This window comes from Pseudochaenichthys georgianus, chromosome 17, assembly GCF_902827115.2.
Source record: "Pseudochaenichthys georgianus chromosome 17, fPseGeo1.2, whole genome shotgun sequence".
Lineage (NCBI taxonomy): Eukaryota > Metazoa > Chordata > Actinopteri > Perciformes > Channichthyidae > Pseudochaenichthys > Pseudochaenichthys georgianus.
The window spans coordinates 36,356,878-36,372,112 of record NC_047519.1 but is presented as its reverse complement, the minus strand read 5'-3'; the positions used below and the strand labels follow the sequence as shown (position 1 = coordinate 36,372,112).

General features: G+C 43.8%; 1 protein-coding gene across 1 annotated transcript; it reads right to left on the bottom strand.

Annotated features, from left to right (window-relative positions):
- Window positions 1-10,747: 10,747 nt before the first annotated feature.
- LOC117462961 (tripartite motif-containing protein 16-like) lies at window positions 10,748-14,012 on the bottom strand. Its single transcript, XM_034105336.2, has one exon. The coding sequence runs from the start codon at window positions 13,980-13,982 to the stop codon at window positions 12,414-12,416; it is 1,569 nt and encodes a 522-aa protein (XP_033961227.1). The 5' UTR covers window positions 13,983-14,012; the 3' UTR covers window positions 10,748-12,413.
- Between the last annotated feature and the right edge of the window lie 1,223 nt (window positions 14,013-15,235).

Sequence of the window (15,235 nt, the reverse complement as noted above, 5' to 3'; positions counted from 1 at the left end):
TTCCTTTTCCTGTGGTGTAAAGATTGTTGTGCACGTAAATGGTCTGCAAAGGCTCTCTCACACACTCCCCCCCGCCCCTGCCTGAAACGCCTCCATTGGACTCCGTTGTTTACTTCCCGAGCATAGTGATATCATTAAGTAAAACTCAAGCTAATTTAGAGCCACAAAAACACCGTAATAACAGTGTAATATTGCTGTGACATGGGTGTTATATGGGTAAAATAACAGTGTAACATGTGTATAATATGTGTGTAATAATAGTTTAACATGGGTATAATGGCAGGTTTATTAATGTGTGGTGGCAGAGACAGTTGGTGAAACTGGTAGGTTTGGAGTTTATATCCAGTTGACTTAGTTTTAGCATTGAACGGACAGCTAGTAATGTAGCATAATAACATATTGTGGTGACCACCTTCGATGCATCGCCTCCGACTCCCATATCTCTCGGCACTACAATATCATATATATTAATAAAAAAATATTATAATAAGTATAAGCATAATATATAACATAACATATAACACATGCACAGCTATCAAGCATAGACAGTATATTTAGCCAGCTAGTAATGTAGCATAACATATAATATATATTATTAATATAATAATAAAAAAATATTATATATAATATAAGTATAAGCATAATATATAACATATAATACATGCAGACGGTGTCGTTTTCTCATACTGATATTCTGAACAATCTGTGTTGTTGTATTAGCTGTAACGTGTCTCTACTGTAGGCTAATTTTATTATATGTACAGCACTTTGGCTCGACCAAAAATCGTTTATAAATGTGCTATATAAATAAAACTTGATTTGATTCACAGCTATCAAGCATAGACAGTATATTTAGCCAGCATGGAATGTAGCATAAAAATAGCATTCATTAATGGAGGAATAATTTAGTAAATTAAAGAAATTCACTTTATTATTTATTAACTTTATTATTTCATTAGAGAACGTTTGCAAGAAAAGATGCAAGAGTCTGAGGGACAGGTTCCGCAAGGGAAAAAAATTGGAAAAGGAGGCCAAAAGAAGCGAGGCAGGGTCTGCAGGGGGGTACAGGCCCTGGCGTTTCATGTCAGTGATGGGGTTTTTAACCCCATTCATCGTAGACCGTGAGATGTCCAGCAATGTCCCCCGGCAGACCCTGCCTCCATCCACCCTGGTGGAAGAGGAAGAGAGCCAGATGGATAGCCAGTCCACCAGCCAGTCCGCCAGCCAGCCAGCAGCAGTCAGCATGGAGGAGAATGCTGAGGTCCGGGGGAAAACACGAGGGAGGGGGAGGGAGATCTCCCCGTTTGAAAGAAGTCTGCTGTCTGCTGTGACCAATTACATACCAATTGCCCAGCCAACCCCACCAGTGGTGGAGGAGGACGAGGACTTTCAATTCTTCAAGAGCCTCTTGCCCACCATGAGGCAGATGACAAAGGCACAGAGGGCAAGAGTCCGCCTCGGGGTACACCAGCTCATTTTTGAGGTGGACCAGGAGAACAATGTATAATTTTATAATTTTTCGACACGTACTGATCCACATTACATTTTTTTACACTCATCACACACACTTCACTCATCACACACACTTCACTCAAATTCACCAAATAAAACATTATTTCAAGTATGTTATGGCTATACTGTGTCTTCACTTGTTCATGTGGTTTGTCAGTTGCAACATACCAGAAGCTTCATGTATGTCGGTATATATAATATGCTTTCTTCTGTAATTGGTCAGTGAAAACCTATTGAAATTATGAGTGGTTTATCAGTAAAAACAGGGCTGAAAGTAAAAAGTTGTTAGTCATATCATAATTAGGGCTGTCAAACGATTAACATTTTTAATCAGATTAATCACAGTTTAAAAAATAATTAATCAGATTAATCACCATTCGAACTATGTCCTAAATATGCCATTTCTTTATGTATATTGTTGGGAATTGAAAGATAAATGAAAGAAGGCGGATATATCCATTTAACATACCAGTATCTATGTTTATTATAACATTTTTCTGCATGTCAAAATGAAAGACAACCCACACACCTATCAATCATCAAACTGTGGGGTCTTAATTCATTACGTGTTGATTTCTATCAACGGGGGAGTACTTCAGGAAAGTCGACAGAGGGGGGGGGGGGCTAGTGGAGTACTTCGTGACCACAGAGTGTGAACGTTGTGATCAGCTGTTTTAGCGCAGTTCTCCAGTGAAGGGGGGAGTCTCCCTCCGCAGCCGGTTGGCGTAGTTTTGGCACAAGTCCGTTGTACAGACCGACGTTAACAGTTCCCTGTCTGCGGCTTTCACACCAGCGCTTTTCAGTTTCTAGCTCCGAGCGGGAGCTTTTCTGGTTCAGCTCCGGTTTCCCTTTTCAGCTCCCGCTCTGTGCACACCGCCCACTGGCGCCCCAGAGCTGCCCTTGCTGCGTCATGACGTCACCGTTTACATCGCTGATTTGCCCCCCAACGGCAGCCATTACGGCAGCTCACAACAACAACAACAACAACTGCGTCGGGTCGATGATCGTGTTGCTTTTAATCACACGAAGCCAGAATAAATTGAATAACGACTTCTCCAACCTTATACTTTTCTCCAGAGTGCCGTGGTTCATTGTTTATTAATGTGTTTCTGCAGCATTTACCGACCGCTGCAGTGCTGGCTGCTCTTCCACGGGAGTTTATTCTCCCGTTAGCTCCCGGTTAGCTCACACTGCAGCGGCCGCTCTAAAGTATTCACTGTCCGACTCACACAAGCAGCTGATGCATATCCCCAGTTCCCCTTAGCCTAAGTGAATGTGTGTCAGTCTGAATTGACACTGTTTGGTATCACAATGCTGTTATGAAAGTTTCTCTGGTATAAAACGGGTGATGTTGGCATAGCAACCAAAGCTAAACTGACTACTTGCATCCGATAGCTGCAATAATACAAAACAACACGTCTGCCTCTCTCCACAATGATCGATAACAGTGAACGGATGGTCAAAGTAAGGCACAAATAAACAGAATCACACGAAGCCTGGTTAGTGCTGCCTGACTTTATAAAGTGTGTTTATAGGCACTACTGCTTGTAGGCAGGCATAACAGTCGACCCATGGGAGGTGGGTTTAGTTTCCTGCACGCCTCGACGTAAGAGAGACGTAAGCGACGTCACCTCTTAGCTCCAAAGCTCTTGCCTCTGGACCGACAATTTTTTGGAGCTGGAAATGAAGCGGATTCCGGAGCTAAGAGCCGGCGCAGCTCCGGTGTGAACTGGAAAACCCGGCGCTTTTCAGGCTCTAGCTCCGAGCCGGAGCTGAAAAGGCGCTGGTGTGAAAGGGGCAGTAGTGTTCTCCTCATGAGCCGCTGTAGCATCACGGAGCCAATGGAGCTAACGGAGCTAGCAGAGAGGAGCTAGGAACAGCAGTCCCGTTGTCATGAAGGGGGAATCTAACTATATACAGACTATGTTTTTGTGGATCCAGGCTAGAAACATGTTCATTTTCTGATGTTAAGTTGCACATTTTAACATAGGGTCTACGGCAGTGCTTCTCAAAGTGTGGTCCGCGGACCACTGGTGGTCCGTGAGCGCCCCCTAGTGGTCCGTGAGTATATTGGTAACATTTCACATTTGAAATAAATTAATCTATTGAAGTTGTCCGCACTCTCGCGGGAATATCTCCGCAATGGAGCGAGCTTAAGTTTCACTTTCAATTGCATGATATAGCCCAGTGCAACACCTTCGTCACACATGTTGCCACCTGTTTGTACCATTTTCAGGCGATTTGTAATCTGTTCTAGAAAAACAATGTGTTTTTGGATATTTGTGGAGTTAGGTGGTCCTCGAGTGTTTCGTAATTGGTTAAGTGGTCCTTGGTATGAAAAAGTTTGAGAAACACTGGTCTACGGGAATTGCTCCCATCTGCATCCATCACCTACAGTTTGCAGCATTGGGCTTCACCCAAGCCCCCAGGAAGTGCGCCGGAGTCTGATGAGAATATTCGTGCTGGTCAAACGGCGGTACTACACTTCCTTTAGGTTGCTGGGCTCGGAAACACTTTTTCCCATTGACTTACATTGGGAAAGAGTGGTCTGTAACTCGTTAGATAATTTGTTTTAAACTAAATAAACTACCCAGTATGAACGTTTGTATAGCCCTTATTAAAAACATTCGTTCCTCAAGTTGTAAAAATGTGCCGAGAGATATTTCCCTCGGCATTATGAACGCGCATCTAACCCACGGGACCGCGCCGCCCGGCACGTTCAAGTTACGTGTTCAGTACTACCAGTGTTGCCAACTTGGCGATTTTCTCGTTAAATTTGGCGGCTTTCCAAACCCTCCGGCTACTTATTTGTGTCAAAAGCGACTAACGACTAATCTAACGATTTATAATGGTGTTATTAGGGACTTTTCTGGTGTTTGGAGACTCACGTATTGTTCTGCAGTTAACGAGCCACGGGTGCTGCCGTGAGCCCCGCCTCCCTCCCATAGTACTCACAGGCGCTCAGACTGACAGTTGCCTCGCCGCAGCAGAGCTGCTGCTGCAGTCAGAGCTGAGAGGAGACAACCACACTCCCCCGCATCGAGACTGCAAATGAATTGCGCATGCGCCAACTGCCAAGCCGTCCTGGTTTTGAGCGGGATTTAAATGTAAAATGTAAATGTTTCTTCACTCACTTTCACACTATAATAAATTCTGAGTTATGTTCTGCTTAAGACGTGGAAGCAAAAAAGTAATTTTACATTACAGAATAGAGACATTTCTGATCTCCTGTCGTCTGGATTTAACTCCGGTGGTTTCAAGTTTTGATCCTTAAAGGGTTGGGAACGTTTTTTGTACTCCCCTCTACCATGCTCTCTTCTACAGCCGCCATGACATGATATGCAAATTAGGCGATGACGTCATTTAGCAACTTCTGGCGACTTTCCGGACAGCCAATAGCTACTTTCCTTACTATGGAGTTGGCAACACTGCACGCCCACCTGACACGACACTACGGTGGCTGAGAGGCACCACCGTTAAAAGCGAATTGACAAGATTACACAGCCCATGTAGTATAAACATTGATTTTAATTTCTTACAGTAGGAGAGGTTTTGGGGTTTAGGTTTAGGAGGGAGGAAGGAAGATTAGGATTAGGTAAAAAGGTAGGAAGTGGTTAGGGTTAGGATGGGGGGAAGGGAAGGGTTAGATTGAAGGGAGGGAAGAGAACTGCTACCCGGAGACGTTCATACTGGGTAGTTTATTTAGTTTAAAAAAAAGTATCCAACGAGTTAGAGACCACAAAGGAAGTGTAGTACCGCCGTTTGGCCACAAGACTCCGGCTTGGTTCAACCTCCACTGTCCGCGGCCGCAGCTAGACCCTTCTCCAATAGTGTCGTGTCAGGTGGGCGTGTCGTGTACCATCGTGTACTGGCCGCGGCCGCAGCTAGACCCTTCTTCATTTTGTCATCATGCGCCATTGAGCAACTCTCATAGGAATGAATTAGGCCCTGCCTCCCACGCTGTATCCAGTTCTTATTATACATCCATGGCTTCACCGCACTGTCCCGGGGTTTGCCGCTTGGCTCTGATAGGCCGGAAGTCGGTTTGATTGCATTCGGACTCGATTGCTTATCCTGTCTGAGTAGCCCGGATGATGCTGCATCGCAATTTTTTACTTGGATTTTTGGGATCTGAATTTGAACATTCGCATTTTTTTAACTTGAATTTTTACATTTTTATTTCACATAGGTAAATTCGGAGCAAAAAAAATTCAGATACATGATTTTCAAAGTAATTATTTTCAATGCTATAAATTCGGTGTCTGATAAAATTCAAATACTTCTGTCTCTTGTTTGTTTCCATACTGGCTACCCTGCAGTATACAAAGTCATTCAAACTAGCTGCACCTTTACCAGCTTTGATAACACTTTAATGATCGATCATTATAAAACATATATATTATTCTGGGCCAGTCTGCACAATGACTATTTTTACTTTTGGTACTTTAAGTATATTTTTACTTTTGTACTTCTTCTACTTTAGTAACCTTTTGAATGCAGGACTTTTACTTGTAACAGAGTATTCCTACACTCTGGTACATGATCCAAATTAATAGCAGTGCATGGTTTGAATTCCTGTGATGCTAAATTAACATTAGCAGCGTCTTAAAGTACATAACCAACGCAGAACGTAAAGAAAGAAACTTAACTTAACGTTACCTTCTCGGTGTTGACAGTCGATGTTCGTCACAACAGAGATGCACTAGTTGGCTCTTTGCCGTTATATTTTGACTGTGTTATGCTAAAACCATTCAAAACAGCTCAAAAAGTCACGCTAATGTCAGTAAACAGTGAAACGGCAAGCTACAGCTCTTTCACAATAAAAGCCTCACAACAGCTGATAGGACAGGTGGCTTTATTGTATGAAGCACAGACAGGATGTGTGGTTTGACTTCCTTAAACTTACACAAAAAAACAGCTTATATATTAGTTTAAGAGTTTAAGCTTATTTGTCTTGCCACACTTATAAAGGCATCACTGCAAATCCTTAACAAGTAAGTGACATTATAAACTTGCAACAGGTCGCAATATCCATAGGCCTACACTGGAACACATTTGACTTTTGATTATTTTATATACATAATTGAATGAGATGATATGATATTTAGGAAAGCTTTTAAAATCACATCATTTTTGGCTGCAGTATGAACCAAGCCACAATATAATTTAAGTCACGTAGCCTACAAACAAGTCCAGAGTCCATCCTGCCTTATCTAAGTACAAGTGATACTCAGTTGTTAGCATTATACTACCATCTTGTGAAAAAAGTGCCTTATGACCAGTGGCGTTTCTATATGTACAAAAGTGGTGGGGCACAAAAAACTCAGATGTCTCTATATAAGCTTCTGCAGAGAGGTTCATGGCTGGTGACTCTTCAGGTTTACAAATATATTAAATCAAAATATAATATTATTTTCAAAAGCTTTTTTTGTCTGATGCTTCAATTACTTTTAAACAGACAGTTCAACAGAAGGATACCCAAAAAAATGTAATTTTATCATTTAAATATTGAATTGTTCTCTCTTAGTAAGATCCCATTTTCAATAAAATTGCAGTCTTACCTTGACTTGAAGATTAAGTCCATTTGCCTATCCTTCTGGACAAAAATCTCTATTACTTTTTTGTAAAAGTCCTCCTTATCTTCTTGTAGTTTCAAAAGTCTATCATAAATCTAATCTAACCAATATATTTATGATTCGAAAATGATAAAAGTAGGGTAGACATGTGGATATTATCCGGCTGAACAAAACGTACATTTATCTAACAGCTACGTTTCCCACAGATCTTAATTTGAGCTATTTTCTAAAATCCTATGCAGGGCCGGCCCTGACCAATTTGCCGCCCTAGGCAAGATTTTAGCTGGTGCACCCCCCCCCCCCCCCCCCCCAAATGCAGACACTCACTATGATTCGCAGGTGCATGGTTGTGGCATGACCACAAAAACAAAGATATTGACACAAGATGTGTGCAACTGTATTTAGTTTCCTATCCATTTGAACATTATTTAAGTGGGGGGGGGGGGCTCCTCTAGGGGGGTCCGGGGGCATGCAACTAAAAAATATATATATTTTTTTTTCTAATTTTTTTTTTTTTTAATTTTCGGCGCCCCCTATGGGTTGATGCGCCCTTAGCATTCGCCTCTACTGCCTATGCCGAGGGCCGGCCCTGCATGCAGGTTGAAACTGTCACGGAAGAAAAGTGTTGAACTTTCCAAAGAAGTTCTATTTATTGTCTATTTGGCAGAAGTATTATCAGCTAAATGTACTCAGGTATCAAAAGTAAAAGTAGTCTTTTATATGAGAGTTGTATTATTATACAATATTATAATATCTTGTTTTCATCATGAGAAAATACATGAGTTTTTTTAATGTTGGACTTCGTCAACATGGAGCACATTTTGGAAAGTGCTGAGTCAATTTGTAGAAAATGTATATCATATAAACACATGAATTTGTATAAAAAGCAACTACTTTTGTCAAATAAATGAAGTGCATTAAAAGCCTCTGAAATGTATTGAAATACAGTGAAAAGTAGATTTTCTCCAGTACATTTTTGAGGTACTTTGTAATTCTACCCCACTACATTTCTTTAATACCTTTAGTTCATATGCAGATTTGTATTAATGATGTGGAAGTAGAAGTACCAGAATTATACCTAAGTAGGCTACATTACTTGAGTAAATGTACTAAATTACTTTCACCATTGTTAACTATGCAACTTTCCTTTTTAGAGAATGGGCTTCCACAAGTATACACATTTAAATATAGTGAAATACTGAGCACAGAAAGCTAGTAGTTTCATGGAGGAAGGCAGTAGAAGTTAGACTAGAAAATGCAGAAAAAGCTGAATATTGTAACCGTTGAATGGCGACTGCGTTTAGCTACAAACTGCTGAACCTAGCGGAGAAATGTAGAAAAGTGAAATGATTTGAATGAAAATTGTTAAATGTTATGGCACCTGTACACAGCTTGGATGGTTCCCTGCTTCCCCCTCCTGAGGTGTCGGATGGGACGTTGTTGACCTCAACTGATGGAGTGTTGGGACGTTGGAAGGAACACTTTGAGGAACTCCTGAACCCGACAACTCCGCCCTCTATGTTAGAGGCAGAGCTGGAGTATGACGGGGGATCAACGCCAATCTCCCGGGGGGAGGTCACTGAGGTCGTCAAACAACTCCACAGTGGCAAAGCCCCGGGGGTGGATGAGATCCGCCCGGAAATGCTGAAGGCTCTGGGTGTTGAGGGACTGTCATGGTTGACACGTCTCATCAACGTTGCGTGGAAGTCGGAAACGGTACCGAAGGAGTGGCAGACCGGGGTGGTGGTCCCCCTTTTCAAAAAGGGGGATCAGAGGGTGTGTGCCAATTACAGAGGCATCACACTACTCAGCCTCCCCGGGAAAGTTTACTCCAAGGTACTCGAAAGGAGGGTCAGGCCGATTGTCGAACCTCAGATTGAGGAGGAACAATGCGGATTCCGTCCTGGTCGTGGAACGACGGATCAGCTTTTTACTCTCGCAAGGATCCTGGAGGGGGCCTGGGAGTACGCTTATCCGGTCTACATGTGTTTTGTAGACTTGGAGAAGGCGTATGACCGGGTTCCCAGGGAGTTACTGTGGGAGGTGCTGCGGGAGTATGGGGTGAGGGGGTCTCTACTCAGGGCCATCCAATCTCTGTACTCCCAAAGCGAGAGCTGTGTCCGGGTCCTCGGCAGGAAGTCGGACCCATTTCCGGTGAGGGTTGGCCTCCGCCAGGGCTGCGCTTTGTCACCAATCCTGTTTGTAATATACATGGATCGGATTTCGAGGCGTAGTCGTGGGGGGGGGGGGGGGTCTGCAGTTCGGTGGACTAAGGATTGCACCACTGCTTTTTGCAGATGATGTGGTTCTGATGGCTTCATCGGTCTGCGACCTTCAGCACTCACTGGATCGGTTCGCAACCGAGTGTGAAGCGGCTGGGATGAGGATCAGCACCTCCAAATCTGAGGCCATGGTTCTCAGCAGGAAACCGATGGACTGTCCACTCCAAGTAGGGAATGAGTCCTTACCCCAAGTGAAGGAGTTCAAGTATCTCGGGGTCTTGTTCTCGAGTGAGGGATCAATGGAGCGTGAGATGGGCCGGAGAATCGGAGCAGCGGGAGCGGTATTGCAGTCGCTTTACCGCACCGTTGTGACGAAAAGGGAGCTGAGCCGGAAGGCAAAGCTCTCTGTCTACCGGGCCATTTTCGTTCCTACCCTCACCTATGGTCATGAAGGATGGGTCATGACCGAAAGAACGAGATCGCGGATACAAGCGGCCGAGATGGGTTTCCTCCGCCGGGTGGCTGGTGTCTCCCTTAGAGATAAGGTGAGAAGTTCGGTCATCAGGGAGGGACTCGGAGTTGAGCCGCTCCTCCTTCGCGTCGAAAGAAGCCAGTTGAGGTGGTTCGGGCACCTAGTTAGGATGCCACCTGGGCGCCTCCCTAGGGAGGTGTTCCAGGCACGTCCAGCTGGGAAGAGACCAAGGGGTAGACCTAGGACCAGGTGGAGGAATTATATCTCTTCGCTGGCCTGGGAGCGCCTTGGGATCCCCCAGTCAGAGCTGGTTGATGTCGCCAGGGAAAAGAAAGTTTGGGGCTCTCTGCTGGAACTGCTACCCCCGCGACCCGACCACGGATAAGCGGAAGAAGATGGATGGATGGTTATGGCACCTTGGACATAATACAAGAAGAACATCCTTTTTTATTTTTGAAAGGCAAACCTTTATTAATATCCAAACATTTAATTTGATCACACATCCCATCAGTAAAGTCTGTTCAATGATTTCATGATCAGTTTCACTTCATCCACACCATCAGAATCTCAGCTATTTCAAACAGAATCAGAAATGATTTACTTGCTGATTATTATCATGATAATTAATGTTCTATAAAACATCAGAGTACCCACTTTCTATTTGGATAGCAACAACACCAGGAGCGCCGCCTGAAGAAACTCCAGCATCTACAGAACAACTCGTGAGAAGACGTTAAAGCACATCCCATCATGTTTGATTTACAGCTGATCTCTGTGCAGGGAAGACATGAACACTCAGCTCTCAGCAACAATGATGGACGCAATGAGTTTAAGAAGTAGAAGAGTTCCTCAAATGACTTCAGGCTATTTCAGTTTACAAAACTCAGCTGTGTCTCCATTACCATAAAGCATAACTCCAGCATGTAGCGGCCGAGTGAATGTGGTCTGGACTCTGTGGAGGAGAGTCATGGTTTGATAGATGATGCTGTAGAACAGGGGTCTCCAACACGTCGATCGCGAGCTACCGGTAGCTCGCGGGCAGCTTTTCAGTAGCTCGCCGCTCGATTATCGATTATAGCGTAGTAAGGTTGCTTCTTGATTTTTCGGCCGCGGCCGGACAATAAAGTTTTCTATTTTAGAATTGTTTCTGTCACACGAATATAAAATTGGTCCGTGACGCAGAGATCAAGGAGCAGATGTGACAGCGGCACAGCGACACAGCGACACCACACACGGAGCAGTCTGCTTTATCCAGCAGCACCAGTCAGAACCAACGGCAGAATGACCCGCTCTGAATCAGGCCGCGTCGCTGCGGCTCAGAGACACAGAGGGAGGGATTTGTGTTTTTGAAAAACACTCGTTATCGTCATGTCAGGTTTTTGGTGGATTTAATCAAGTCTTGGATTGCAGAATATGAATGTCCTCTTGCTATTTTCAGTTAAATACGCGTGTAAAGTTTGTGAAGGCAGGAGGAAAACTTCCGCGATCACCGTCTCCTCTCTGTTCCTCCAAGCCCCGCCCCCTCCTGAAAATAACTACTAATAAGAGTGACAGGCTGATAGTGACCTGATAGAAACGTTATTATTCACTTAATCACTGATTGAGATGATGAAGATAACTTAATCTCATACATTCATGGGATTCATGTAATGGAAAAACAGAGAATGTGAATGTGCACCCACATGCACTATTTTTGTTTTTATAATGCTGTTGTAAATACTCCTGTTGTCTGCTTTGTTCAGACTCAGGTCATGTGTGTGATGCCTCATTCAAGACATTCAGTGTCCTTTTTTTAACAGAAGACCGTTGCTTGAAGCTGCAGCTAGACTGCAGAAGTATTTTTTTTTGAGGATGGAAAAATGTCACACACAGATATAGGGAGGCTAGACCTATACAATTGATTTATTATGGCTTATAATGTCATGTCAACACGAAGAAGAAGAAAAGATGGCTGCACTGTTCAGTGTCAATCCTGTGGAGATGGAGATGGAGGTTATAAATCTCCAAAATCATGTTCAGCTTAAGTCTCAGCAAAACTCACAACATTTCTGGAGCCTTGTACGCCCAGAAAACTATAAGAACATCACTAAGCAGCACTGAACCTGTCTGCTTTATGTGGCTCTAATTGCCTTTGTGAAGCAGCCTTTTCTGGCATGAATGAAATGTAAATACAGAACAAGACCGACTGATGAACATGTAAATGACTCTATTAGAGTGAACCTAAGTGGGTCCAGCATACACCTGTATGGTGACTCCATGCAGTGCCAGTCATCTCACTAACTGTAAAAAAGAGTGAATGCACTTATTTTACAGAGGTGCCATAAGATGCTTGCAAGGTGGTGATTAAGGCGATGTATTTACTATGTGGGCCATAAGAAGAAGTGAAAACATTGTAATTTGCTCTTGGACATTTATGTGAATCGTCAGTGAAGTACTTACTATGTTGTCCATATTAATACGTGAGAAATTGTCGTTTTCTTGGACCTTGATGTGAAGTTAAGATTTTAGATAAGCTTTAGGTATTGATTTCACAAAAAAGTAGCTTAATTCAACTGATGAGTGCTATGTGAATAAATGTAAGCGATGCGATGCAAGTAGCTCTTGGCCACTTTCATTTTTTCAAAGTAGCTCTCAGGTGGAGAAAGGTTGGAGACCCCTGCTGTAGAAGGACAGAATACCTGCTCTGTGATCCAGGGACACTCCTACTCTGGAGGACGGAGGACCTGAGACGGGAGTTTTGATACTGTTGTAACGAAATGAATAACTGTTTTGGAAACAATCTAAGGACCAAGATTTGTCATTGTTTCCAAATACACATTTAGTCCCATTCCCTGCTCTGATGATATTCTTGTATGCGACTGCTACATCAACTTCTCTCCCTCTCCACTCCACCTCCCAGTAACAACGTCCAGTCAGACTCTCTCTACTCAGGACCTGAGGCCAATAAGTGAATCTGTCTGGGTGACTAGAATAAGACTGATGTTGTTTCATGCGTGTTGCTTTTCTGCGCCCCTCAGATAATCCCAGCAGTGTGTTTTCTGTGTTTGGATCCAGAGTGATCTCCTGTGAGTATCTGAAGAACTCAGCTCTGGTGGTGGGCTCTGCTGCTGACAGTAAAACATCCACTTCAGTCGGTGAGACGTTTGTCCATTCCTCTCTCAGGACGTCCTGTAGTTTGTCTCTGACTGCTGACAGGGCCGCCGTCACATCCTCAAAGTAGCTCAGAGGACGGATGTTGGTGCTGGAGGAGTGTGTAGCTTCACTGAGGGGGGCTGGCAGTGAGGGGTAGCTGAGCAGAAACTGGTTGTGATCCTCTGTGAGAGACAGCAGCTTCAGCTCAGCGTCTCTCCTCTTCAGCTCAGAGATCTCCTGCTCCAGCTTCTCCTGGAGCTCTCTGACTCGACTCACTTCTCTCTCCTGCTGGGATCTGACCTGCTGCTTCACATCAGAGCTTCTCTTCTCCATGAGACGGATCAGCTCAGTGAACGTCTTCTCACTGTCCTCCACTGCTTTGTCAACAGAGCCATTGACGGCCTCCACCTCCTGCTGAAGCCGCTTCACCTCCTTCTCTCTGTCCTGGATTCTCTGCTGGATGTTGAGTCGACTCCCCTCCAGCTCTCTCTGCCTCTCAGTCCTCTCTGCTGCAGCTGACACCGTGTCGTGGCCTTTGTGTTCGTCCACAGAGCAGAGATAACAGATACACTGCTGATCAGTGCGGCAGAACATCTTCATCACCTCATCATGACGAGAGCAGATGTTCTCCTGGAGCTTCTTGGAGGGCTCCACCAGCTTGTGTTTCTTTAATGGAGCTACGTCATAATGAGGCTGGAGGTGTTTGTCACAATAAGAGGCCAGACACACGAGGCAGGACTTACGGGCTCTCAGCTTCCTCCCAGTGCAGACATCACAGGCCACGTCTTCAGCTCCAGCATAGCAGAGATCAGCAGGAGCAGCTTGGAGTCCAGTCTTCTTCAGCTCCTCCACTAAAGCTGCTAACATGGTGTTTTTCAGCAGGACAGGCCTCGGTGTGAAGCTCTGCCTGCACTGAGGGCAGCTGTGGATCTCCTTCTCATCCTCTCCGTCCCAGTGGGCTTTAATACACTTCATGCAGTAGCTGTGTCCACAGGTAGTAGTCAGTAGATCCAGACAGATTGAATAAGAGAAGGTTTCCCGGTCCAGCTGAACTCCTTTCTGCGCCATTTCTCCTCTCAGTAGCAGAGAGTGTCTGAGTTTCACTTGCTGAGAGCTGAAACTATGAGAGCTGTGATCTGAACAGGATGTGTGTGTGCAGTGAATGTGGCCTATCAGCTCTTGTACTTTACCCACGTGTTGGTTCCACCCATCCTCCTCAGTGTGGATCTAAAGGGGAGGAACCAGGAAACGCAGAGTGGAGCTGGCTGTGTCTGAGAGCAGGAAGAAGAGGGAGGGCTTATCAAACTCTGACTCATTCCAGGAGGAGGAGCAGACACTCTGAACTGTTTCCTCATTTACAAACAGAGCCTCGCTTACAACCTGCTCTACATTTGAAGAGAGCTTTTAGTTGTAAAATAAGTGGGTAAACTTACAAATTCTGCAGGGGATCAAATACTTATTTCCTCTACTGTACATGTATAGCCTCAATGTCCTGAAATAGCTGATTGATTTAATAGTTGAATGTACAGTAAGTACATACAACAGTAGTTGTATTATAAATAGTAGTTGGAGTAGTAGAACTAGAAAATGCATTTCCTGCTGAAAATGAGTGCAAATGCTGTAAACTGTGAACATTTGTTGCTGAATTTAGTTGAAAATGCAGAAAAAGCTGAACATGTTATTAGTTGAATGGTAGCTGCTTTTAGCTACAGAGACCAAGTCAGTGTGTTGCTGAACTTAGCGGAGAAATGCAGAAAAGTGAAATTATTTGAATCAGAATTGTTACAGCTTTGAAAGTGAAATGTTAAACTGGAAGAGTAGGAAAAATAGTGAAGAAGCTTAATATTTAAAAGAAAAGGTTTAAAAAAGGTATAAACAACAAAATGTATATCCTCAATGTCCTGAAATAGCTGAATAATGTAATAGTTGAATGGTTTCTGCAGCTGAAAGTAGGCTGAAGGAGTTCGATATCAGATGTACGTAGTACAAAATAAAGTAAAAAGGCTTTGAAAAGCAGCAGAATATTTTAACTGCAAACTTTTTAACTAACTTGATGGCGAGTGATCTGTCGCCATGGCAACGGCATTTGATGAAACCCCATAATGCGCTTAGATGCGTTGATGGCTGCATCGTTACCAGTGGCGTTTTCTCCCGGAGGCCAAGGGAAGCCAGGCTTCCCCTGTTTTTTCGGATTGTAGTTATAATTTTAATAAATAAATCAAAACACTTTGTTTAGTTTCGGAAATTCTTTGTTGTGTGTTGCTGTTCCATCTCTCCCTCATTCTCATTGAGTATTTTACAAAGAGTGAAACAGCGCCCCT

Coding starts and splice junctions, on each gene's coding strand:
- LOC117462961 (XM_034105336.2), bottom strand. CDS start 13,982: ATGGCGCAGAAAGGAGTTCAGCTGGACCGGGAAACCTTCTCTTATTCA.